Genomic DNA, 27,647 nt, shown 5'->3' with positions numbered 1-27,647 from the left:
TTTTCCTCTGTTCTCTCTCCAGCTTTCTGTAGATTGTCCCTGCTAGGGTATGGCCAAGAGAAGAAATCTAAGCATTGGCTTTATCCATTTAGCAGAGTTCAGGCACTGCAGTCTCACTGGAAGAGTAAGGTTTGCCCTGTGCTTCACCCAGGGCTGTCCTCATAACAGCCAAGGTAAGAGAAAGAACTACACCTGTTGCTCCTGCAGTTCTCCTCAGCTATGTCAACACAATCTTTGACATCAGCTGGTGGGAAGAGACCTCTGAGATGGCCTGTCTTGTATTCCTGCATGACTAGTCATTTTGAGAGAAGCTTTGTGATGCTGATCTCCTGAATGCATTCACTGTTCCTGCTCCATCACGAGCCTTTGAGCCTTTTTGGGGGCAATGTGGATGAAGGGGAGAGGAGACTTCAGTGTCACTCAAGGAGATGCTGAACGTTTTGCCACTGAGGGTACACCCACCCTTGGCACCACCGTTCTGTCATGTCTGTGTCAGAACAGCATAAGGACAATGCCACTTGTGGGGTCAACATAGAAAGATGTGGAACTGGGAGCAAGCGGAGTAGTAAACTCTGAGCCCTGCTCTCCCACTGACTGTGTGCGACCTTGGGGCATGTCATCTCACTGGATTTGTGTTTATTGACCTTCTTCTACATCCTTGGGGTCTTTTTGTTTGCCAGCCCTTCCAGCCACAAGCTGTCTCTAAGTGTATATACAGATGCATTGCTTAGCTCAGCTAAGCCCTGATCTCCACTGTGGATTACTGGCATTTAAATAATAAAGCCATGGTTTGTGATTACTTCATATGGGGACCCTGGCTCGGAGTTCTCTGCAGTGTTTTGAGTGTTCTGCCCCGAGACAAGGTCATCACTATGGTTTCTGTCCTGGAGACAGACATCTTTCCGTTCTAGATTGGGCTAAGGGAGATTCAAGTTGGCCAGCACACGGTAAGACTTGGTAATGCACGAGGACAAGAAAGACCTCTAAAGAGGCCAAGCATGGAAGAGCCTTTATATCTTAGCAGTAGCTTCCTCCCTGCCATCAAAATTCCCTGAAAAGCCTTAACTAAAGAAAGCTCAAAGCGTCTTTATCCATCCGGAATATGTTGTCAGGAGAGACGATCTGACTAGGCTCTCAGTGCTGGAGCCACCGAGCTGTGCAGGGACCACGCAGAGCAAGATGTACTGGGCAGCTCCCACCTACCACCTCCAAGCACTAATTAGCCAATACTCTCGACAGCTCCTGACACACATCGAGGTCTTTGCTCCCCTGCATTACCTGTATTAACCGAAATGAAGTTGACACAGGAGACAGATGTTCTTTCATCTCCCAGCAACAGCAGAGCAGTGGCGATAGGTTTTGCATCTGGACTCTGGTTTGGAGAATGGCTAAAAAATCATGGATTCTGGCAAAGGCAGATGGCAGTCAGCAGGGAAGAGATCTCCCCATCTTTTTTAGATGGCATAATCTAGCTGTGTTTTTAATAACACCGCAGACCAGAGATGTTGAGCACTGGCTGCTTGCAAAGACATTAACACAAGAGGGTGTTTCTCTGAGGTATACGGCTTGGGAAAAGACCTGCTGTTTTGTTGCAACACATTATTCTAGCAAATCACATCTGCAACTGCCTTAGTATCTACTGTACTGAAAAATCCTTTGTAAGTAGAGAAATTGTTATAGACTGCAATGACCCGAGGACATTGAAGTTGCTTCCTTGGAGAACTGTAGGACCTGGCAGACAGCAAATCAGAGTTATCTGGTTTGGAAAGAAAAAAGACTGAAAAAAAAAAATTTAGCGAATGAGGTGTGTATTGTGAAATTAGTAATTCCAGATGTCTGAAAGTGTTCTGTTTTCTTTTTTCTCCCTAGATAAATCAATTTATTTGGATCTGCTTTACACTCAAACCGTATTCAAAACCATGACTTAAAGTATTGGGTCATGATTAATGAAGGTTAAAGAATAAATGCCTTCCAAAGGAAGCCCCGGCCTTGTCTTCCTGGAATAATGGCAATAAACGGCCTGTTTCAATGTGCCACACTGCTGGAATTGTGATTTAACTCAGTCAAGCAGCCACCTAGCATTCACAAAACATGAACCCAATGAATTTTAGCCACACACACTGCAAACTCACAGTGATAGAGAGCAGGAGACATTGAGGGAATTCCTATATTACAAATCCTGAATCAGTTCTTGCTTTATTTCATTGCTATATATTTTTAATGAAAGATGACAGACTCCTCAAGGCAGGTAGAGGAAGGACAAAATAAAACAAATAAAGAGAAACAGAAAGGAAGAATAATCCTATTCATATTCTCCTTCTTCTTAATCTCCTTCACCGAAGCTGATCTCTGTAAATCTGCTGAGATTCCTATCGGGATATATTTGTCTGCTCTTGAGATGTGAAAGGGAGAGCTGATTAACATCAAATGACACAAAGCGAATGGAGGAGAGCTTTGTTCAGGCTGTTGTATAATTACTACCCTTTGCTGGCTGCTTTATATCAAGTCTAAAAGGATTGGGGGGATTTCCTTTGGTGAAAGTGATCACTCTGTGTCTGCATTTTCCTTCCTTTTGCTCACTCTCTCCATGTGAAATCAGGTCTCCAAATTACTAGACAATTACATGTAATTGTAAATTACGTGATTTAATAGAAAATTCATGTTTTAATATGCAAAATGAAATTGTGCTCTTATTTAAGAATAAAGTCTCACCACCTCATCAGACTTGGATTTAACCAAAGCTCAGCTCTGGACTATCTGTATTTTCTGAAGAAAAGCAGGCATTCCTAGTGTCAGCCCACCTGAGCCAAGATCTAAGAGAGGTCAAGGGACTAATATTGGCTGGACACAGCTATCATAGCTAGCTAAGGTGAAGTGAGATGAATATCCCTCAACTGAAGGTGCAAATAAAATAATCTGGTAAGTTCAGAGCACCTTCTGATCATCCTAAAATGTGAACTTAGGGTTTTCTGAGATCAAAGACATGGGAAATAAAGAAATTACAGGGATCATTGAAGACTTGGAACATGCTCTTCATCCCACAGAGGCTTAGAAGCTCAGTGGATTTAGTGTATCCAAGAAAAAGTGAAGGCCCACAAGGACACTAAGAAGAGATTTCTAATGCTCTTTAATTGATGCTCTTTAATAAAATGGGAAAAGGGTGTAATCTCAGATTAGAAGCTAAAGCTGGGCATATGCAATGTGTATCTTCCACCATGCAGACAATTACATTTTGAAGCAAATGACTCAGTAAGAGGGATTAATTTTCTTTCCCTTGAAATCTTTAAATCAAGTTCATTTTTCTTTGCTGCCTTCTTGCTCAGGAGAAATGGCTGCATTAGCTCTAGAGAAGACTTAATAGATCCCTCCACCGTGTACCTCTAGCATATTCCATGATGCCAAAATCTTCATCGGAGAAGCAGATTTTTTTTTTTTTTAGTTTTTCTGTTGAGGATTATTCTAGACAAGATCCTTGAAATATAGCCTCATAAAAACTATTTTAGCTGTCACTTGCAGGAGGCCATGGACTTTGCACTGACACAACACCACAAGGTCTCAGGAAGTCTCTGGACTTGCTGTGCCCTGATCTGGGTGTCCCTGTGACCACAAGTGTCCCATGGCCAAGGGCCTCATCTTCGACCTGCCTGAGCTCAGTGCTGGGGACACCCCACATGGCCAAGGGTCTTTTGTGCCCAGGCTTGACTGGGCAGCTCTGCCACCAGTGCTGGGGACCAGGGAGAAGGGAGGAGGTGATGGGGAGACAGGGGATGAAGATACCCCTGGGGGAGCCCAAGAGTGAGGAGGAAGGAATCCCACGATGGACATCACACTCCTCACAGGGAAAAGTTCAGGGTGGTGACATCTTGCAGTGACATCCTCGCCTTTCTGCTGTAGGAAGACTGTTACATTTGTCTTACAACTCGGAGGGATGTTGGAAGGGTGGACATCACTCCAGGGAAAAAGGAGTAGACAACAGGAATTATTTTGTCTAATAGAACAAAGTAAATTGCCCATATCTATTGTCTCCACATTCACAGGGATATTCATGACACAAGACCCATGCTTGTCTTCCAGTGGTCCCAGACCTCACCTAACCCAAGCAATGGTAAAGGATTGGCAGTGTCATCCTACCTTTCAATGACTGCAGATGCTTTCAGAGGACAGAAAATGCCTTTGAGGGGCTGAGGATGCTCAGGGCATGGGACAGGGCACAATGGAAGTAACTTGGAAGCAGCGTCTTTGCAAACCTGCTTTGCAAGCAGATGTTTGAGCCACAAACCTTGCTGTGTTAGGGGATGTCAGTCTTCAGCAGGGTTGCCCTGCTGGATTGCAAGAATAAATTGTCCCAGACGGTAAGCATGCCCCTTCACTGACTTCTTTTCTTTAAATCCCTTTTTGCTAAAAGAGGTTGGACAAGCCCACAGGAAGGTGTGCTCAGAGCACTCACCAGTGTCTTGTAATCAATCTGCTGTCGGATAAGCTTGTCCTCACTCAGCGAGTATCGGGCCTCCCCGGTGATCGAGTCAATGGGACCCTTTTCCATTTGCTGCTTGATGGCACAGAAGAGGGAGAACAGAGGTTCACCAGCACACTCCTGCAGGGGTGAGAGACAACCATGAAGTGAAACAGAAGGTGAGAATTCAACCTGCATAGCATCTCAGTGACTGCCGCGGTTTGCCACACCCAACCACTCAAGACAGATGCATCAGGGGGAATCAGTCTATTTATTCCATACCACCCAGGGTGCAACCAGCCCTCTCGAGTGTCCTGTCATGGGACAAAGTTGTCAGTGCTCCCAGAAATGTTTGGGGTAGCAGAGCCTTGTAGGAGCTGCTCAAGTGATTGCCACCAGGCCAGAGGTTTGCAGTGGAGCAGGTGGTGGGATGGGTCCCAGAGGACTTGGAGACAGATCTGTAAGGGAGATGGACTTCTGGTTCCCCACATCTTGTGTGTCTGGGCAGAGTCCACAGTCTCCCTGAGCACTCTCATGCTGGAGGCAAATAGGGATGGTCAGGCAGAAGCAGCTCCACAACCCAGGAGAAATCTGCCCCTGGATCTGCATGGTCGCATTGGTGATCTCAGATGTATGTGACCCAGCACAGGACAGCAACAAGCAGCCCACAGGCAGGGCCAGCAAAGCACACCTCTCCCGAATTTCTCCTTCCCATCATTCGCACCCATTGCACTCCTTTTCCTACACTTTTCCTGGCCTTTCCTCCCTTGCTGCCCATGCTCTGCACATTCGCTGCCCTGCACCCCTCCTTGTGTTTTCTTCTATTGCCTCCCTCCTCCTTCGTCTCTCCATCCTTCCTCCCCTCCTCCCTACCTTGCCCTCTCCTCTTGCAATGTGTCCCAACTCAACGAGAGAGGTCATTTTCCTCTGGTGTAAATCCCAGCAAAAACAAGTTCATAATCTGAAGCAAAGTGGCCCCTTTCTCAGTTCCTACACCTGTCTCCCACTTAATTAGCTTATCTACCAGCAGCATATTGCTTCTGTGTGCCTGTCTCTTGGCCTTATCAAGCTTCTGTTCAGACTAAGGCAAGAAGACAACTGGCTGAGTGGGAGAAAAAAGCCTATTATAAAAGCGGTGCTTTAGAGAGTCACCTCTTTATATCCTTTCCTTTCAGCTGGGGGCAGGAATCTGATACTGAAGTCACTGAAATTACCTTCCGGGGACCTTCAAAACTATCCCATGTGTTCATCCTTGGACGGGTTGTGTCTGGGGAAGGTTCAGGGCAATCGGATTGATTTGTAAAGCCTTGAATTGCCAGGCAGAGGGTGGCTATAGTGTCCAAATGGGGCTGTAAGGTGTAAGAATATCTAGCAACTGCATTAGGAATCACAGAATCATAGAATAGTTTGGGTTGGAAGGGACCTTCAAAGCTCCCCCAGTGCCCCCCGTGCCATGAGCAGGGACATCTGCACCAGCTCAGGTTGCTCAGAGCCCCGTCCAGCCTGGCCTGGGATGTCTCCAGGGATGGTTCATCCACCACCTCTCTGGCCAACCTGGGCCAGGCTCTCACCACTCTCAGTGTAAAAAATTTATTCCTCATGTCTAGCCCGAGGAACAGAGGAGAGTTGCAGAAACCAGCTTCTTCCAAAAAGGCTTGCTCTGAGTGTGGTGCCTTGGCAATTAGCTTGCTTTAGGTTCAGCGTGTGTCTCCAAGAAGAAATTGCCATCACCCAACAGTCAGTGACAGGTTTCAAAGGCTGAAAGACTCTTTTTTTTAACTACACACCTCTCCAAGGAGGCACTCCAGGAGGAATGGGAGGACTCAGGGGGTGTCTCAAGTCTTTTAACTGTTTTGCTGATGAGCATCCTGCAAAGCCAATGCTATCTCCTGCGGAGATACAAAGCAGCAGCAGCCTCAGCCTCTGATGCAGCAGTCAGATTCACATGGCATATTGCATCCAGCCTTTTGTACTCAGAGGGTACATGGCCATGCCCAGGGCAGGCTCAAGGCAGCCTTTAGGCCAAGAAGAGCTTGGGCTTGGCCCTAAATTAAACTAAGCAGGGATCTGGTTATGGTATGGATAAAGCAGGTTAAGTACGGTGGAGGCACCGAGTATGGTGGAGGCTCTGGGCATCAGTACTGGCCCTGAACAGGGGTGGTAGGAGATGTCCAGCCACTATACACTGAAAATATGGATCACCATGTGATGGAGAACTGAGTCTGCTAGTAAAATTAGAGCATTTTCAATATATGTCTTCCCCAGGCTCTGAAATCCTTCATGTTTCAGCACTGACTCTTAAATCTCACTGCTGTCCAGGAATTAGACCAACAGGCTGCCTCTCTAACAAACTGTCTTTCTTTGTTCTCACTGGATCAGAAAACAGTCCTTCTCCCATTAGGCAGTGAGTTCTCTCCTGAAAATAAAAGCCTTTTCCTTTATACCTGGGAAGTTTTTGCCCCAGTTGAACCTTACCAAGAAGAAATGATGCTCCTCTTACCTTGAGGAACTTGTACAGAAGGAAGGTGAACCAGTTGGTGAGCATCTTCTCAGCCACAGACTCTGTCCTAAAACAAGCCCAGGAGAAAAAGCAATTTGGAAATGATTTAGTCATGCTGGTCATATAAAAGGACTAGTCGAAAGATTGGCTTTGTCCATGTTACTGTCCAGATTTCTGAGACCCATGGCAAGTTTGGCATAACAACATCAGAATTAAGCATGTCTTAGGCTCTCTGTTTTAGCTTTGGATTTAGTAAACTTTCAGGCAAATCCTTACTATCCTTCTGATTCTCCTGTGACTAGAGAAGTCCCTGTATGTCTGTGTCTCAGTTTCTCCATCAATGAAATAGAGATAACAACATTTGAGAGAACCTTCTCAGAGGAGGTCAGGAAGGATAGATCCATCAAAAATGAGGAGCTCGGAGTTAGGCCATATGACAAGTAGGCTAGATAAATACTTAGAACTAAATCACCAGAGAATAGTTATCTGGCACTGATTATCTCCCTGGCATTTGGGAGCGATTATACTCCTCAATGTGGAGCATTCACAGAGCTTATCCTGTTGCTCTTGAACACTCTGTCCTTGTCCAAACAAAAATCCATCTTGAGTCTTCAGGATGAACTTTTCCTACAGAAGGAATGACTCAGAACTGTAGACACCAGCAGCACAGGATAAATCTGTGTTGGCTCCAGTACATGCGCTGATGTTGCTCAACAAGAAAGCAAAGTCTCTGTCTGGATGAACTGAAGTGGGTCTTCCTTGTCCTAGCTATCACCAAAGCCACCCAAGGGTTTTCACTTAGGGCTGCATCTTCCTTTTTAAGTTCCCTGGTCCTTCAGCCTGAAGTTGATCTTGCTTCCTCTGGAGCATGGGACTTGCAAGGGGAAGGGTTTGCATCACCGGAGCTGTGTGCTTTGAACCAGCCAGCAACCTTGTCTGAAAATAGTGTCCTGTTACACCAACACAGAATAGATGACAGTCTAGTTAAACACAGCTGATCTTTAGCCTGGTGTCCATAGGGGTTTCTCTATTCTCACAGGCATATCTCACTTAGACGATGGGGAAGGGTGCTGGAGTGAGTTCAGAGAAGGGAACAGAGCTGGTGAGGGGCTGGAGCACAAGTGTGATGGGAGCGGCTGAGGGAGCTGGGGGTTCAGCTGGAGAACAGGAGCTGAGGGGAGACCTTCTGATCTCTGACCTGCCTGAAAGGAGCTTGGAGCATGGAGGGTGTTGGTCTCTTCTCCCAAGTAGCAAGTGATAGGACAAGAGGAAATGGCCTCAAGTTGTGCCAGGAGAGGGTTAGATTTCATATTAGGAAAAATTTCTTCCCAAAAAGGTTTGTCAGGTATTGGAACAGGCTGCCCAGGGCCGTGGTGAAGTTGCCATCCCTGGAGGGGTTAAACAGAAGCGGAGATGAGGTTCTTAGGGACATGGGTTAGTGCCAGGGGTGGGTTAATGGTTGGACTCAATGATCTTGAGGTTTTCTTCCAACCAAAATGATTCTGTGATTCTGTGATGGTGAAGGAGGGAGTGATAACAGAGGTGTTTGTTGTCGCTTATCTTCTCTTGCCTGCATCCAGAGGAAGTGATGATACAGTCCCAGTTTACTACCAGATTAAAGCTGTATTTTCTTTGTCTATAGTGATCATTGCTGTGTCTCTCCCTAGAGACTACCTCTGTCAAAACCAGGCAATTTGCCCTTTATTCCCCTTGGCCAATGTCAATGAGCTGCTGTCCTCCATTGGTCATTGTATGGTATTCAGTTCCAGCAATCCCCATGCTTATCATGGTCTGAGATCCTCACACGGCATGTCATACAGAGAAGGGCTCTTTCTGATGCTCCCAGGTGTCACACCTGGGATCCACAACATGGTGCAAACTTAGCATTTCCATGAGAAAAAGAAACAAAATCCCATTGTGTTGTTGCTCTCTGCCATGATGACTTTGGTCTCTTTGAGGCTGTAGATGTCATGTGGGATGAACACTGGTCACAGGTGAGGTGGGAAAATCATTCCAGCCAGCTCCTTCCTTCTGTCAAATACCCCCAAAACCAACACTGCAGAAAGGTGTTGGATGATTCTCTTCCATCCACAGAGTCACAAGGAGGTAGGGGAAGCATTAAGTTGAATCCAGCTGCTCCAAATAATTATCGGGGAACCTCACACACATTTGAATCCCAAGGCACTGAGCTATTCACATGTTCATCCGTAGACTCTGTTCTGGTGCCACTCATTCATCTCAGAGTCAAAACCACATCTCTGACTTCTCCTTGTGTTTTCAGAGCTTGGAACAGTGGATGTGCCTTCTTTGTTCACTGGCTCTCCTTCCAATAGCCACATGTCATTTCCAACAAAGAGGACTGGAATTAGAAAAGAGCTGGAGGAAGGAGAAGGGGGGAAGATGGGATGCTCAGGACAAGTCAGGAATGAACAACCAGAGAAGATAAAGAAATGGGGAAAGGGGAAGAAAATGGAGAAAAAGAAGGGAGGAGACAGTCTGAAGGAGGCAGTGCCATCCAGCATCAGAGGAGAAACACAGAGAAGAAGCCTGGAGACAGCTGGAGGGAGGTCACCAGCCAGTCTGTAGGGCTTGAATCACATCAGAGAGTCAACAGATACCAAAGCAAAGCCCAGTCTCTGCCCTTAGCTTTGCTACCCTGAATGCCAGGGAGTGTCTTCTCCTCCTTTTTTAGTTGGTTCTCCATAGTGGGCTGTGTGCCAGATAGAAACCCTCCCAGCAGGCAACACAGATCTCTTCCCTGCCCAAGTTGTCCAACGCCATCAGCTGAGGGCTCCTCAAAGTTGGCTCTGAGCAGTGGCAAAGGGCATCCATCTCCAGTAGACTTCCTCCTGATTTTACTTAGGATCCTGGCTTGATTCAGAGGGATTGGTTCAGACCATGAAAAGAGGATGAATATGACCCTAAAGGGAGAAGAGGCAGCATTTCCCTAGGCAGGGAAAGCACATTAATTACAAAGCAGTAGATTTCTAATTCAAGTGTTCCCTTATAACCCTGGTGGTTAAACCTTAGACCTGACCAAGAAGCACTAACCCAAGCTTGTGCCTGATATGAAACCACCTCTGCTGTCCTGCTCAGCTCTGCTACTGGCTTCAACAAGCTCCCTGCACCAATGCTCAGGGAGAGACAAAAGATCCCCAAACCAGCTGAGGGAGACTCTCCATGTGTCTGTATTTATCTCATAAACAAGAAACACAGCATGGCAGTCCACGTCTCAGGCAGAAGAAGGCAGCAGTTGACTTACCAGGGATATAAAACAGCATCTTCTATGTGATATAGGTCCTACACCACGCAATTGGAATTTTCAGGTTAAAAGGAAACAGAAGTATGAATGAATGTCTTAAGTACACAAAGTAAGAATTAGGAGCCATGGGCTATTGCTGCCTTTATGAAGCTTTCTGGAAGATCCACATTAAAATCCAGAGGTAGTTCAGTTCTGTAACTTTTAATCATTGACTACTTTTTGGTTGGGGTGGAGATGAAGCAAGATCTACAGACACAGTTGCTGAAAAGAATGCTCTGTTGGGGAAGTCTTAAATGAGCAGGAAACCAGAAAGGGAGAGAAATTCAGTCTTCATTCAGCCCTACTTGCCTTACTCACCCCTCTCTGCAAACAGCTTCATACCAGCCCTATGGGGTAACATGAACTGGTGCTGTATACCATCCTGAATTCAGACCCTGCTACACAAAAAAAAAAATCAAGCAAATTTGCCCTTTTCCTCCAAAGATGACTAGGATGCTTCAATTAGACAGTGGGGCATAAGCTGCCCAGCCCAGCTTACTCCAGCCCCAGGAATCCTCACCTCCGGAGCAGCAGCTTGGGGTGGTTCTTGCTCTCCAGATTTTTGTCTATGAGGTCAGCCAAGAGCTGTTTGAGGACATCAGTGGCATACTCCAACTTGCTCTGCAGCACCGTCATGATCAGCGAGGCCACGTTACCACGGTCCCGCATGGAGAAGCTGCGCTGGGACTCCAGCGTGCGGATGAAGGACAACAGGAAAACCTTGTTGTTGATGAGCTGGGCAAAGAGCTTCAGGCCTTTCTCCACCCGTTCCTGCCTGTAGCCAGGGACCTGCATGAGAAGAAAGGGAATTTATACTTTTCAGTCACTGCCTGCTGTGAGATCTCTCCCAAATGGTCACACACCCTTTGCTACCTTTCTGGCGTCATCCCTCCAGCTCCTCCAACTATACAGTTTGACATCAAACAGAAGAGACAGGGAAAAGCTGCTTCAAACAGAAGAAACAATAATAATAATAATAATAATAGTAATAATAATAAAGTCTTGGATCTAGCAGGTAGGTGAGTCCTTCTTTCTGTATCACAAGATTGTCCCGTAAAAAGGAAGAGAGTTCATATGTCGTCTGATGGTTAGGAAGTCTGAGAGACCTCCTAGACACGGCCAGATGATTACTTCCCAACTCTATGTTTCCCTTCCTGAACAGTACATCAAAACGAGACTGCTAATGCCTGGATGCGGTAACGTACTAGATTGTATTTTGATTGTAGTTAGGCTAAGGCTTCACTCTATCTTCACCAAACACCTCTTTTTAATTCTTGCAAGAAACCTGCTTACAAAGATTTGGGGTTCAGCTTTAAGAAACTGGGACAAGCAGCAAGAAAGTGAATGGGGAAGAGAGCACAGGGTCAGGTTTTGAGAAAATGAAGAGATGCAGCGAGGCAGTGGGTGAGATGGTGGGCACGCAGCTGGGCCTTCGTTTGAAGAACTAGGTAGATGAAGGTGTGAGAGGACCTGTCTTAGAGGTCCCACTGCAGTAGGACCCCTTGTCTTGGGAGGTGGGATGGTTTGGAGACAGGTTCATAAGTCTCCAATGTATTTCTCTGCTATGAGAGGCTGGTGAACTAGTTTTTATAAGGAACAATTTAGGACCTAAACACTGGACTCTGGGCTTCAGAGTCTACAGTGGGCTTTACACTTTCCAGCCTTTCTGTTCCTAGATGAAAATGCAGTCGAAACAGAGAACCCGAAACTAATTTCTCCATGTGGCTGAAGCTGTTCCAGTCCTTAAAATATCTTCCCTGGAAGCTGGTGGGTCTCAACACAGAGCAACACATGTCACTGGGACATGTATGTATTAATAACCAAACAGATTTGGCACTTTAATCCAAAACGAATTGGCATGCTTAAACAACCAAGTAATGCAAGGCCCCTTAAAATGTCATTGCTTTTTCATTCTGAAAATTAGAGCTCTTAACTCTTTTTGCATACAACAAATAAATCACTTAGCAAATAGCTTGAGACAACCAACCAACCACTACCATCCATTCTGTCAATAATTATTTTTAACTCACTTGCTTGAACATTTAATATTGTCTATCCCCGGGTTATTACAGAGAATTAAAAAAATAACAAGGAAAGTATTTTCTACTGCATCTGGAAGCAGTTAATTAGCAAATGAATTGGAAATAAGTAAGACCAGCTCACTATGGGATCTATGCTGGGTCCTTTTCTGGCTGCTGCAGAGAAGGGAGCAGAACAGGAACTGCCTTCCTTGATATGTTGGTAGCCAAAGATCTTGACACTGAAAGAGCTTTTGAAGCTTTACAGAGGATTAATAGGAAAAAAAAGATGAATGAAATGAAAGGAAGAAGAGATCAAAGGTGACAGATTGAAACATTAGCTCAGTGTGTCTCTATATGTATCTGCATATGGGAGCATCCATGCTAAAGCCTCTATAGGGGTCAGATGCTCTTCTGTGGTCAGCTGGCTGGGGTTAATGAATATAGGGATTGTAACTGGCTGTGGGTATGATGAAAGTGTTTGTGTGTGTGTGTATATACATATATGAGAAAGATTCATCACCCTTTGTCTCTTGTGCTCATTTGTTGATGCTGCTGAGTTACTTTTCCTGAGAGAAAGCAGCTCGAGGGCGTCCTACCTGCTCCCCAAAGGCAAATATCTACAGTAGTCAGTGTGTAACTCAGCCTCCTACCCAATCACACAAGACCTCGCTGCTGACAGACCAGGTTTTTTAATGGCTCTCTCCATATCAGTTGATGAATTTTGGCTCTCCTGATGGGAAGGAGCAAAGACAAGCAGGTACGTCTGATTACACAGCCAGCCAAGCATGGTATTGCATGTGCCAACTCCTGTTCCTCCTCTTTGCCAACTAACCCCGGTCTTGGCCTCCAGCAGTCTCACCAGCCCATGCCAGAGCTTCTCTGAGGCTGAGCACTTGCCAAAAACTTTGCAAAGAGCTCAGCCAACGACCTCCATGGCCTTGGCCATGGTGTATGCCCTGCTTCTCTGGCCCAGGTACCCCTAGAGCAGAGCCTGTCCATCTGCCAAAGCCTGAAGGAGTTTTGGAGCATGGACAGACCTCAACCAGGGTCCCATCAAACTCATTGTTGGCAGTGAGGTAATGCAGGTTGTATCAGAACCCAACAGTGCTGGGCAACATTTCATTGCCCTCCCATCGCTTTAGTCTGGAGAGCTGGGGTAAAGGAGGTAGATGCGGGCAGGGCATGGGCAGACTGATGCTGTGGTTTTCTGACTTCCCTGCAAACCACAGAGCACATCAAAGATAAACCTCCTTTGGTGAATGCAGGTTATTTCTATAGGTGTTACCAGGAAAAAAGTCTCTGTAGTGTCAGGACTGTGCAAAGCTGGAGTGACACTGGCAGCTACGTTGCTCTGCCATACAACTTTTTTTCCTGGCCCCTGCACATCTGTAACTAATAAATCCAGTCTAAGAACCAAACCCCAGCAGGATGAAGACCAAGGAGGAGCTAAATACAGTAGACCTAATGCACACAGGTCTATGAGAATCTTCCAAATAGATGAGTGATCAAACAGAATTTAACATCTAAGATATCAGCAATCACCTTCCCCTTTCAACCTGGATTTTTAATGAGGTAATATCATTGGTAGGGCATGGTATTGTAAGCTATCATGTCCCCACCACTGACGCAATATCTCTTGCATTCAGGACAGAACAGGGAGGCATGAGAGGAGACAGAAGCAGGAGATGTCGATTTCTTACCTCTAGATCCCTCAGGACTGGATGATCTTCAATACCAGGGAAAAGCACCCTCATGGTATAGGTTCGGTAATCGAGGAAGGGGATCCCGGCTCCATCCAGATCGCTTGTCAGCTCATGAATATCCGTCTGTAGCTCTGCAAAGGCTGACACAAAAAAAAGAAGGACTCATGTAGCAATGACAGTCCACATCTCCCTCACTGTGATGGGAAAATCCCTCAGGCTCATGTGCATGAGTCTGAAGTACAAGTGGAGAAGCAACATTTGGAGAGGAAGAAGAAGGTGGACTAGAGCAGTCTCACCTTTCCTACAACACAGTATCCCCAGGGACACATGCCAAGGCTCTCCCTGGACTGTGAGTTAGCAAATACAGCTTGGACAGAGTGGAGGGACACTGGACTTAGAGAAAATAGGCAAAGTCAGATTAGAGCCAGGTTTAAGCCAGACCTGCAGGGTTCAACATTCCTGTTCCTCGGTGATACTTTGGCTCAGAGTTTAGTAGCTGGATATCTCCCTTCTACCAACACTGACACGGTGCCAATCCTCCTTCCTCATCCAACCTTCTTTGTACTATCCTACCTTCTTTGCACTCCAGTGCCACCCTTGACTCCAGGTTGTCCATCTGCATCTGCAGACGCTTGAGGGTGAGGTCGCTTTCTCTGGATTTGCGCTTGTACGCAATCAACACAGCCACGATGAAGATGATGAGCAGGCCACCAGCCACCGCAATGCTGACTATAGCCGGCAAGCTGAGAGGGCTGTCTGGGGAGATGTAGACCATCCCTGGGGAGAACTCCATCCCTCCTACACGAGCCTAGAGGGAAAGCAGGAAAAAGTCACATTGAAACTGATGAACAAACAAGAACACAGAGAAACTATCTCCCTGACTAAGGTTGAATTACAACCTTCCCTCCTCTCCCAAGATAAACAGAGCAAGAAGTACTTGGATAGAGAGTGGCTAAAAAACACCTGAAACGTCATTGTAGCAGCAACTCTGTTGGTAGAGTGACCATGAACCCAATCAACAAAGGACTCCTGGTGAGACAAATCTCACCAGTCTCAATGTCCTGGCTACACAGAAGTTTGGGGTTCATTAGGGGTTTTCCGTTCCCTGTCCCAAACATCTATGCTGTTCTGGACTGCCCTGATGACACTTAGTCCCAAAATGCACATGGGACACAGAGCTCATGGTTATTGTCTGACTGGTCGTAAACTCATATGGGACAAGAGACATCTGACCAAGACAGCTGACACAGCAGCCGTCAGGAGAGTGGGAACACAGAAATCAGAGTCACAATTTGCTTTTGACTCTTCAAACAGAGAAAACGGTATCCGGAAGTCACTGGTATAGGAAAAAAAAAATTAAAAAAAAATCCACGGAGCCTGGTCAATGCTCTTTACGCTTCCTCTTCTAGCCACACATTGGCAGGGTGACTGCAGATCAGTGGAAGAGGAGCTGAACAAAACTTTCTTCTGTCCATGCACTCCTGGAGGTTCCCAGGGCTGCTGCCAGGCTCTGGGACAAGATGCTGTATGAGGACATTTCTTCTACCAGCCAGAAACAAACCCTGCAGGCGGCAATGCTGCAAGCCCGACAAAACACTCCACTGAAGCAGGACTGCTAGGAGCTCATTTTTACAACACGAACACCACTCCCAACAGTAATCCCATGAGGTACTGCTTGCTCAAGGCTACTACAACTTTGTTCAAGGCTATTTGTAGAGTAGGATAAGTTTGAGTGGCACGGGAAAAAGCATTGCTGACTAACATGAGGTACAAACATAAGGCTTCTAGAATTGTGCTATTGTAGGGGAACACTGGTTATAGATCAACATAAAGCTAGGAAAATGCCAGGCAAAGAGCTTGCAGGATCGTGACATGATGATGAGCCCCTTCACTTCACCTCAGCTGAGCTTTGTCACAGAGAGGCACAGCAGGCCCTGCGCAAAGTGTGAAATTTTGCTGCCAGGCAGAAATGCAGCCAAGACCCCAGGATTATGTGCTTCCCCTCCCACTGCAACAAGGACCATTATTGCAGCATGCAAGTGAAATTTTCTCTTTTATGGGGTCTTTCTCACCTTCCCAGCTCCCACAGCAAATAGTGGAATTATCCCTTACAACCCAACCTAGGTCTTCCATTTCACAAAACAACAGTTTGGCCACTCGTTAAACCTATTAATCATGATTTTTTTCTAAATGGTGCTATGGCAGAGTCAAATTTTCTCCAGCAAAGTCTTAGGGGCATGTGTAGCACTTCAGTAGTTCTTGTTGTGCAAAACTTAACTGTAGTAGCATCTTTCCTAGTGCAAGTTTGCCCTGGCCAAAGGCAAGTGTCTACCTTAGGATGAGATGAATTTTTCCCTGAACTTCAATCACTATATTGGACCATCTCTCCATTCACTATACAAAGAGTCCAGTATGACTTTCCATATGTAAGTGCCTACATTAGATACCAGCAACCCTTCAAACGTACTCCACTCCATTGTAGACTTTCTCCAACACAATTACTCATGGATCCTCCTCATGTCTCTTCCTTCAAAAAGAGCTTGCCTTTGAGTTTTAGTTAATCTTCCTTAATCATTACTCAGACCTTTTAGTTCTTTTCTATTTTATTTTTCAAATATTTAACTCTGCCATTGTATAAAAGATAGCTGAACTAGATCAAAAATTTCTTGACTTCAATGTATGTCATTGTCATTTTTCCTTCCCTCAGAAATAATCCCAGTGTTGCAATGGTTGATTCAGTCCCATGGTCTCCTTTCAGACTTAGGCCACCTCACTTTGCAAGAAAGGGTTTGTTCAGCGTTTTACTCAAGGTCACGCAGTAAATCATTTGCAGAAACAGGAGAAGGACTTGGGAGAGCCACCTGTCAATTATCCTGACCATCAAAGTGACATGCATGTGAAACATGGGAATACATTTTGTACGAACCCATGCAACAGAGCTGCTGTGCCATGCTGGAGGAGACATTTCCCAGTCCAGCTGTCCCCCTGGTAAGTTCCAGATGCAAAGTCCAACCTTGAGCACTGGCCTCCATCACAGGTGACCTTCTGTAGTTGGTTCCCAGCCCAGATGCTGTCAAAGGGTTGCCTCAGTGCTGGCAGTTGAAGGAGAAATCTGTAATTTGCCCCTAATATTGATGCTCATTAACAGGCTTCAATGCGATCATCTTGCCATGTTTCCAGCAGCATCTCTTGTTTGATCAGTGTCCTCAAAGAGGGATTATTTTGGTCTCTACGGCTTTTCTTAAGCTGTCCCAAGCTGCAGGAGCAGAGGAGTCTTCCCAATTAGTAAGACCTGACCAGATGTTCATCCTCCCTGCTCCCCAGGGGTTGATTATTGCTCACCTGGCTTTGATTTTTCTCTCTCCAGGATTGGCTTTTTCCATTTCTGACTAACCATATGTTTAATTACATTCATGAAAATGACAGGGAACATATATTGCCTTGTTCAAAAGCTTTGGTATTCACGCAGAGAAAATCTCTCACTTCATTATTGCTCCTTTTGGAGTGTCTTAATGTGCTTTACAATGAAGCGAGAGCCACAGTATATTTGCATGGCTGAAAAAGATTATTACCTCTATTTTCCAGGTGACAAACTTCGGCACAGAGAAGTTAAGTAGCCAGTATGAGTTCTCCCAGAAGCAGTCATAAACAAGACCCAAAATGGTCACCATAAGCTCCCTGTTTTCTAAAAGTCCTCAGAAAACTCTCTTTTTAAAGATACATGCAGTGTGATTCCATCAATGTCTATGATCTCACTGCACTGAAAGAAATAAATGTGTGACAGATACAGCTTTGAGAGGGCAACAGAGAGGTGGAAAAAAGCAGATCACAGGGAATGAGGAACATTGATCATCTGTATGTCTGATGTCAGTTGTTAGCTTTTGCTGGGTTTCCACTCACAGCTCGGCACAACTCAAACAAGTTTGCTGATGTGCTGTTTATCAAGAAATAACGTTGAAGTATGCAAATTACTGAGAGGAAAGTAAGGAAGGAGTGCATAAATCCATGGTGAGAGGAGGAAAACTCTCTCAGATATAATCACTAAGTCAATTTTTCACAAGTTCCAGGAAGGATAGGCAGGAGTATACTAAGTTGTATTGATGTCAAAACCTTAAACTCCAGTCACACTAGAGTCTATATCTTGCATTTATTTTTCTCCTACATAAAGGTGAATTTTAGCCACCAGCATATTAGTAATTGCTGAATTTAATGAAGTATGTCATGTAGGGAACGTGTTACACATATGAACCCACATGAGCACCCTGGGTTCACACGGTCTGTACAAAACTGAGACAAACTTTCCTAAAAGGTTTTGATTATGAAAGGTTTCTCACTGTCCATGAAGATCTTCAGGTTATTCTTCTACTTCTCCAAGCTACTTTGGATGGGGATATTACATCAAGAATGGTCCCTGATGTTTATGATATCTACGGAAAATGGTGAGGTGAACTCCTGGTAGATCTCTGCCAGCTCTTCATCATTGGTGTGACCTCCCAACCCACCCAAGCAGGAAAGGCTGATGAGCTTCAAGCACCACTTACCATCACCTTGTGCCGTCCAATGAGGTTTGGGGACTCGCACAGTAGCTGCACGTCTGATACGGTCACCACACAGGGCTTCTCACCAACCAAAACGGTGTAGTTCAGCTTGGCATTCCCTCCCGACACTGGTGGGATCAGGTTCTTGCCCTGGATGGAAAGGAATATCACCACATCCCCGCCACAAAAAAAAAAATCAGGAAAGAGTTTGTCTTCCACCTTTAGTTTGTTCCTGTGACACAAGGGTTAAAATTGCACTTTACATTTGTGGTTCACCATTTGTTAGCACAGAGGAGAAGGCGATTTAGAAAGTCACGCTAAGGACAGCATGGATTGCTACAGACTGCAATCAGTCAAAACAGCCTGTCCTGCTACTCTCTCTCTGGAACCAAATGGGAAACTTTGCACACAAATCTTGAACAAACCCCTCACAAAACCTATTTGGGCAAGTAAGACAGACTCCTTTCCAAACATGCAAGAAGGTATTTTGCAGGCACAGTCATTTATTTGCATATGCACCACATACAAGTGCTGATATGGAAATGTTCAATCATAAAATTCCTTCTCTGCATTGCTGCCCAGATTACAGAAATGACAAAAGACTAGTGTAGGATTTAACCAGGAGTGAGAGGAAGGTCTCGAAAACCCAAGAAAGAAAAAAGACTTGGGTATTTAATTGCCAGCCCTGTTGCAGCGGTAGAAAATGTTCTTCTCTGGTGGTACGAGTTTAGGCAGTACACAGGTAGCTGCAGCAGGAGTTTATATTTTCTAGTTATGGGTATTGGCAGATGCTGAGCAGTGATCAGTGTTTGCAGATTCTGACTCTGATATGATGTGATGCGACAGGTGCAATGAGTAGAGAAAATCTCTGGGTTGGATTCTGGATACCACTGTGATTTGTGGGGCACTGACAGACACAGAGAGGCAATAGGCAGCAAGTTTTTGCCCTTCCTTATCCAGACCTTGGTCTCCATCTCACCTTCAGTATAATGGGACTTCCCGGCTTCAGCTCCAGGATCCCTGAGGGATTGAAAACCTCGAAGATTGGGTTTGGGTAGTAGGTGAAGTTGGTTTTGTTGAGAATCAGCAGGGACTGCACGTTGTCAAGAATGAAGCCAAACTCCTCTGGACGCTCAGCGAGCTCAGACTGGTGATTGGGGTCAACAGCCAGCGCTGGAGCCTGGCAGGTCATCTCTGTGCTGTTCTGCACCTCGCAGTCCTGGAGGAAGACACCCAACACAAGGAGAGTTTATGGAAAATGCCCCCAGCCCTGTTTCAGATCACAGGATGGTTGGGGTTGGAAGGAACCTCTGGAGATCACCCAGTCCAACCCACCTGCTAAAGCAGGTTCACCAGAGCAGATCACACAGGAATGTGTCCAGGCGGGTTTGAATGTCTCCAGAGAAGGAGACTCCACAACCTCTCTGGGCAGCCTGGTCCAGGCTCTGGCACCTCAAAGGAAAGAAGTTTCTCCTCATATTCAGATGGAACCTCCTGTGCTTCATTCTGTGCCCGTTGCCCCTCATCCTGTTGTTGGGCACCACTGAAAGGAGTCTGGTCCATCCTCTTGGGACCACCATCCTGGTGGGCCGATACCTCGCAGTGAAATGCTAGCCTACCTACTGCTGGAGGACAGGAGAAGCAGAGCTCCTTGGTTATTGTGAGACAGGCTGGTGCTCCCCTGCTTCAAAACATGCCCCGTACCCATCAGGCAAATGAGGTTGGGAAGGGATTAGGCAAGTTTTGCTGAGACAGGCGTGTGGAGCTTTCCTGAAGGAGCTCAGCCTCTGGGGTTGCCAGTGTCGGCATCTTCCCATAACCTCATTTCCACCTGGAAACAGAGAGTTTTGTGGGTTTTTTTGGGGTTTTTTTTAGTACAGCAGAGACTAATCAAAGCCACTCTGTAATTAGCTCTCACACTTTGGGGATTACTCCAAAAATGTATGTCCAGTGCGTGCTCAGTTGTGTCCAAGATTTGTGTTTAAACATCAGATTATCTGAAACAAAGGAAGCTGGAGTGCTGAAGACAGTGGGGCAGGTCTTAGGAGACCCCAAAGTCTGTTTCTAGCCCTGCCAAAGACTTGGGTTTTTTGTGTATTTAAGAAGTGGGTAATAGATTGTGCAAGGTGTTTTATCTTGACTGCCATTTTAAACAACTAGGAATTATATGTCTGGTTGTGCTTCAGGATATGAGCCTTCATCTTTCTACATTGCGGTTGCTACCACAATGTACCTGGTCTCACCAGGAACCAACAGGCTCTATGGGGAAACAGCACCAGCTCAATGGGATCCCAGTTGTGCTTGATACGAGAATCTTTTCCAAACTAGTCTGATACCTCCAGCACTGAGAGCACACTCATTATCACAGCTAGCACAGCTCAAGTGTTAATATTACTTTGGCTCAAATCAGTGACTTGGGCCAGCCAGTTTCATATTGTAAAGCAAGTCAGATGTTCTTTGCTGTAATAGCTCTTAGAAGGAAGAAAAGGCATCGGAGTGTTTCCCAGCGTAAAACTGATGGGCAGTTCTACGTGAGCATGTGTAAGATGATGAATAGGCTTCATCGACTGCACAATGGCATGATTGTTTGAGCCGACTGTGTCATGCAAAACCTGGAGTCTGCTGGAAGAATGAGATGAAGTCAGGAAAGCGGCTAATTCTGCAAGAAAGCTAAGGAAGTGTTTGGCTATGCTGTACCAAGAAATACAATGTATTACCAAAACATATCTATGAATACGCACAATAAGTTGGATCAGGGTTTTCCCAGGGTTCATGAGGGACTGGAAGATTGTCAGTCAAGATTCACATCAGACCCAGAAACCAGTCTCAACAGATATTTCCTGAATCTGGTGAGGTGTGAGAGGTGACAAAATTGCTTTGGGTTTGGCTTTATGCAGGGAGATATTAGATCATGGCAGAACTGGGATAAGATCAAGATCTAAGTCTCTCAATGAATGGTAGATATAAATGAATCTACCCCATATTCCTGCATTTTCTTTTTGGATCTACCACAGTTTCACCATTGCTAATGTGGCAGCAGATGATTTTAATGTCCACAAAGTGCTTTGAGTACCTTGGGTGGAAAATCCAAGGATGGATCCTAAAACCTGAGAAGTGCAGGGGAGCTGCACTTCCTACCATAACCCCTCTATATTTTTTATTTTTGGAGCCTCTTCTTCTGGGATATCATTTGACACTTGGTCCCAGAAAGTGCCCATACACAGCCAACACCTTTTCAGATGGTGTTGCATGGCTTCATCCTCCAACGTACTGTGGGTACTAGTAAATGCTGATTGCTCCTGAGTTTACTAATTAGAGATGCTAAACTTAGACATTTTAAAACTCTATCTGGAGCTGCTCAGCAGCTACTGGTACCTGGCTCCTTCTGAGTGAATTGTTCTCCCAGACCTTGGTGAAGCTCTGCTGACCTGAGCTGATTCTGATTCCTCAGGTGAATTAGGCTGCAAATCTAGCTGGTTAAACCTGGATACACCCTTGCAGGATCCCAAATAGTCCAGGAAGTGGACACAGTAGTACCAAAGAGTGTTATTCACAGTCCCACCCAATCCTAGCATGCCCAGCTAATAACCTGAATCTGAGTCTACTCATGCATAGATATGGCTGATAAATACCATAGGTTGTACATTGGCCAGTAAACAGAACAAGGATCCTTGAGCCAGCAGAAGAAACAGGCTCAGCAGAGACCAGAATCTGAACAACTCTTCATGACACCTCTCTCCTTTCTTGCTTAGGTCCAATGCTCCTTCATGAAGAGAGGATGGGGTAATCTTTCTGAAAGCAAGTCATGCCCTCTTTTCTGGACGCAATAGGATATTTCAACTTCCAGAGCTGTTAGACAGCCTCTGTCGCCACCTTGGACATGTCCCCTCCTGTGACTGATGGCCAGCTCAGCAGTCATACTCACATTGACATGTTCCTTTCCACCGTGTTTTGCCCGGATCTGAGGGTTTTGGATCAGGTCTAGATGAGTTCCCCACACTGCAATGGGTGTGTTGCCACTAGGGAAGAAGAAATGGAAGAAAAGCATGAATCTAGCTAATAGATATCAGGACTGATTGCACAAGCAGTGGGTGATCTGTAGTCCTAAACGTTGATTGCAAAGTGTCTGACCACATCCAACAGTCCCATCGGAAAAAAAACAAAATAAAAAAAAAGGAAAGGCAAAACAAAGCAAATAATTTTTCGTTCATTCATAAGGGGAGAAAGAAGTAAAACCACATGCTTGCTAAAACTGTCGCATCGAGCAGCATCTGGGTGTTTTTCATTGTTTGACTCAGAAATCACAAGCTTCAGTAATGAGAAGAAGAATGGGAAATCTAACACAAGCTCATCAGAATGATCCATAGACTGTATCTCCTATATCACTTAAAGAAGGGAGCCGAAAAAACCCTCATAGATACTGTCTGTGCAAGCAACTCTTGAGGATTCAGTGCTACCTTGGTGGCTGTAGTCCCATCTTGCTTATTAAACCTGTTATAAAAATATCACCTCAAAAAAGATAATGTCTCCTCAGTAAACCCACTTCAGTGCTGGCAGGAACCCGGTCCTGCAGCATCTAGAAGAAACAGTGTCAAAGTCTTCAGCCTTGGTATGCTCAAGGCATGAGCTTGTTTTCATTTGGTGACCCAGGCAGATAAGCTCTTGCATGTGTTTTAGAACCAACATATTCGTTGAATTTCGAACAAATTTCCAACAGAGATTTCCAGTCACTGTGTCCCTTTGCTCAGACAAGGACTTAATTCCTGAGAAAAATGAATCCTACAAGCCCTGACCCTGCATTTGGCAGATTTTCTTGCTTTTATATCATCTCTCAACCCAGCCTAAGATGGGAGACGTACATGGAGCCCTTCTCGTTCCGTGCAATAAGCGTCAGCAGAAGGAAACAGCTTTCAGAAACACCATTCTTTCCTTTCTCTTGCCCCTTCCAGCTGCAGCCATCAGAGCTATTTGTGGGACTTTGGGGAGCGGAGGGGAGGGAGGAAAGAAACTGCAGAGGAGCTGATGTGTGGGTTGGCTTTGAACCCCGTGTTGAGAGGAAGGGTTCACCATGGACACCTTTGGCCATCCCAAACCAAAACAGCGTTGCTCTACCAGGGTGACCTCTGATGCAAGGTCTGAAGGGGTAAGAGTTCTCCAAGGAAGCAAAACCTTCAGCTGTCAGGGCTCACACAGCCAGGGTAGGATGAGGAAATGTCATTAGCAGCCAGCCCCATCTCTGAGGGTTTCCCAGGCTGAGGAGTGCTCTTGGTTTCGGCACTTGCCTCCTTAACTCCCCTTGGAAACTGTCCAGGCTGCAGTTTTATTTCCTGGAGTGCTCTGCTGAGAAAGGGAGGAGAGGCCACGTGGAAATTGGTGGGTTTGGGAAAAGAAAGCTCAGAATCCCTTTCCTGCCTCCAGGTAAAGATACACATACAGGAAAAGCGAAACAAGTGCATTATAAATGAAAGAAACAGAGAATAAATGCACTGTGAAGAAGCAGCATGTGTTGGCCAACGAATCTCCCCCAGCTCTGACCGTTGCTTTCAATGTTCCTCATTTCTCTTCCTTTATTAATCATAGAATCATGGGACAGTTCGGGTGGGAAGGGACCTTCAAAGCTCATCCAGTGCCCCCCTGCCATGAGCAGGGACATCTGCACCAGCTCAGGTCGCTCAGAGCCCCGTCCAGCCTGGCCTGGGATGTCTCCAGGGATGGTTCATCCACCACCTCTCTGGGCAACCTGGCCCAGTGTTTCACCACCCTCATTGTAAAAAAACTCTTTTTCATATCTAGCCTGAATCTCCCCTCTATTCTTTTTTATTTTTTCTTTTTTTTAATTTATTAATTATTGTGAATCTCTGCTGTTCAAACTAGAAGAGACTTTGTATCTTTACTCAGCTGAGATGTTAACATGTTCCAGACATATGAAATGTGTGCGCATATGTACAGATATACGAGTGTATGCATATATACATAAATCCTTTTATTTAATCAACCAAGTCTGTGCACACAGTTTTAAACCCAGGTGTTAAAAATTCTGTATTTAGTTTGGAAACTGAGCTTGCAGGCTCAGACCACAGTTACTAAGCACAGCCACAGCACCGGATCAGAGAGGGGCTTTTTCTCTGAAAAAAAAAAGCCAGAGTAGTTTTGTTTGCTGAAAACATGAAATGAGCACTGAACCCTCTCTGGCTTGCAAATCAAGCAAATACAACTGTTGCTTGCCTTTGCATGAAAACCATTAGCCATTTTCTTCTGTGCCTGCAGGTGAATGCCCAGTCACAGCTATTTATCGCCCAGGTCAGATCAGAGAGTGAATAGATGCTGCTGCCCAGCAAAATAACAGAGGTACCAAGGTTATGAGCTTTCTTAATTTAACTCCTTATGGTCCTTATATTGTCCCAAAAGGTCTGAGCATAATTTTCTGTCTGCAGATTCAGATAATTGCTGGACATAAACCAAACCCAGATCAAAAGTGTTAATAGAGCCTCATAAAATTCTAGTTACCTGCCAGCCCAGTGCAACTCCATTTTTGGCTTTTTTCTTTTTTTGGCTATGGGAGTAAATTAGCAGTAATCTTTTCTTTATTGTCTTGGAAAACGGCACTTGAGAAGGTTTTAAGCCAGGCTCCATACATTCATTCACTGATTTTGCAAAGCTGGTTTAGTAGCAATCATCTATCCCTCAAAATGGCTTAGCCCCACAGCCAGGAGTGATGAATCAGAGCAGCACAGTGGATTTGCTGTAATGAATCATATCACATAACAAATACACCGAGAAACAGCCTCCTCTGTCTATTTTCAGATCCACATGTCTTGACTAGCTTATTTCTTGCTTGGTTCCTAGGACTGGAGTTGGCTGCACTTTCATCCGGCTCTGTGTGGGGACTTTACTCTAATATTTGTCTCCATTATGACCAGCTGGATGGAGCTCCACTGCTATAGTTATAGTGCTTAAAACTGTCCCTGACACCCTGAACCACAGTGGTGACCCTGGCTATTGTATCTCTGCACTCTCCTCCAAGGTTATGCCCCTTTGGAGTCACTCAAAAGTGCAAAAGAAAGAGGATGAAGGTGAAGGTGGGTAGGTCTGGTTAAAATTCGGCACCTGCTGCCACTCAGATGCTTTTAGATTTCACGGACACAACAGGGAACAAAGTTTAATGGTTGTACCTGAATGATGAGACAGGCAGAGTCCCAGTCATCCATTCTGGTAGCTGCACACCCTGCAAATAAGTTGGCATCCACTGAACAAGTATCACTTCTTAATTTCCTTTATGCTGGGAGGTGGGACATGAGATCCAAAGTAGCAAGCAATGGGATGCAGAGTCTCTGCATCCCCAGGTTGGGCGAAGTTTTGACAATATGCCTGAAGCATCTCTCTGGCTGCTTCTTTGTCTCTTGCTGGCAGCAGAGAAACCAAGGAGCAAATGGGATCTGGAGAACTTCTCCTCTCACCTCCCAGCCAGACCTGAGGCCAGACAGAGGAAGGTCCCTGTACTGCAACTTTCCTGGAGATCATAGAACCATGGAATCATTTTGGTTGGAAGAGACCCTCAAGATCGAGTCCAACCATTAACCCAACACTGGCACTAAACCACGTCCCTAAGAACCTCGTCTATGTGTCTGTTCAACCCCTCCAGGGATGGTGACTCCACCACTGCCCTGGGCAGCCTGTTCCAATGCCCAATAGCCCTTTCCAAATTTACTCTCCTGTCGGTCTTGTACCTTTTCACTGGCACTGAACTCACTTTAATAAGGAACAGAGTAAAGCGATTTCTCATTTCACTGATAACCTGAACTCTGACTGAAAATAAAACCCCCGAATGGAAAATCCAGACACTAAAGCTCCAAGCCGAATGTGTAAAGATTCAATCCGGCTAAATCAGTAAATTCCCTCATGGTAATTAAATGCACTAATTGATTTGTGAAAACATCTTCTGGATGGGAGCTGAACTGGGGGGATTTACAAGCCTTGCTCCTAATCCCCAGATACTCCAATCAGTCCGGTTTGACAGGGAGCAAATAGCTGCTGCGGATGAATGAGAGATGACTACGATTTCTTATTTTGTGTCTTTTCAAGGAAATACCAGTGCATTTAATGACTGATTTCTCTCTTCCTGAGGCCATTTCTGCAGGCTTCTGAGAGCATTTGGGTATTGGTTTGATGTTTTCCACAACCAGGGCAAATGCTCCTCATCAACCCTCTGAATTCACCCAAGCAGCATCAATGGGGTGAAGAGAAAAAGGGAAGTCTAACCAGGAGGAAGGTGTTTGACAGGGTGGGGACCAGGGTTCCTTTTGTGTTTCATCTCAGGAGATAGCCCTGGGGCTTTCCGGTATGATGACCAAACAAGAAATGCTTAGTCCTAAGCCAGCAAACACATAGCAGCTGTGGAAAACGTGGGAATTGCTGCTTTCAAACCCAAGGGAGTTTCACTTCTCTAAACACAGTAATGACATTTATGCCTGGGTTTAAGAGATCACTGCTGCCACACAAAGTTGCAGACCCAGCCCAATGGGGCCTGAGACACAGTCATGATGAGAACCACTAGGAATAGCAGCTTTTGGGAATACATTTGAGTAGTTTAACCAGCCCCAGTGATCTGTAATGCTACTCAGACAGAGCATCCTGTGGCTGGAGATAAACCCTGAGCTGCAATAAAGAGGGAGAAAGCTTCAACAGTTAAGATGGAGACTTGCTGCACCTGCCTTTGTAATTAAAGCATGAAGCCTCCAAGGCAAGATTCTGGTGAGCATTTTCTGCTGCATTTTGCTGCATTAAGCCAAGGAGTTTTGTTTTCCTGGTGAAGACGGGATGCAGGATCACTGAGGTTTGGACTACACAGAGTTTGTTTGAAAAAAGGACACTGCTCCTGCCCATCCCTCACTAGACTCTGTGGAAATTTTGTCATGGGGTACAAATGGGCACAGATACACACTGAGCATCCAATGTGTTACAACGAATGCACAATGCACTGCTGGACTTTTAGTCTTCCCAGAAGGATGCCCATCAGCCCTCGTGGTCTTGGGCTCTCGGAAGGAGTTCTGCACAAATTTATTTCCCAATGAACGCAATGCTTGGAAAGCACTTTTCTGTATCAGGGATGAAGATGAACACACTAGGGTTGC

The 27,647-nt window shown here is 45.5% G+C and overlaps 1 protein-coding gene across 2 annotated transcripts in view; it reads right to left on the bottom strand.

The window, feature by feature from the left end:
- Window positions 1-27,647, bottom strand: part of PLXNA4 (plexin A4) — a 498,451-nt gene that overhangs the window by 37,367 nt on the left and 433,437 nt on the right. For both annotated transcript variants that reach the window (XM_065626967.1, XM_065626969.1), the window contains exons 17-24: window positions 22,442-22,535; window positions 19,496-19,735; window positions 18,520-18,666; window positions 14,552-14,786; window positions 13,976-14,118; window positions 10,775-11,043; window positions 6,954-7,020; window positions 4,448-4,594 (exon numbers count right to left, since the gene is read on the bottom strand). In XM_065626967.1, the coding sequence (XP_065483039.1) occupies window positions 4,448-4,594; window positions 6,954-7,020; window positions 10,775-11,043; window positions 13,976-14,118; window positions 14,552-14,786; window positions 18,520-18,666; window positions 19,496-19,735; window positions 22,442-22,535 (1,342 nt within the window). The remainder of the gene's footprint in view (window positions 1-4,447; window positions 4,595-6,953; window positions 7,021-10,774; window positions 11,044-13,975; window positions 14,119-14,551; window positions 14,787-18,519; window positions 18,667-19,495; window positions 19,736-22,441; window positions 22,536-27,647) is intronic.

This window comes from Caloenas nicobarica, chromosome 1, assembly GCF_036013445.1.
Source record: "Caloenas nicobarica isolate bCalNic1 chromosome 1, bCalNic1.hap1, whole genome shotgun sequence".
NCBI classification, from domain to species: domain Eukaryota; kingdom Metazoa; phylum Chordata; class Aves; order Columbiformes; family Columbidae; genus Caloenas; species Caloenas nicobarica.
The sequence above is the reverse complement of the archived record's forward strand: the minus strand, read 5'-3'. Positions and strand labels throughout refer to the sequence as shown.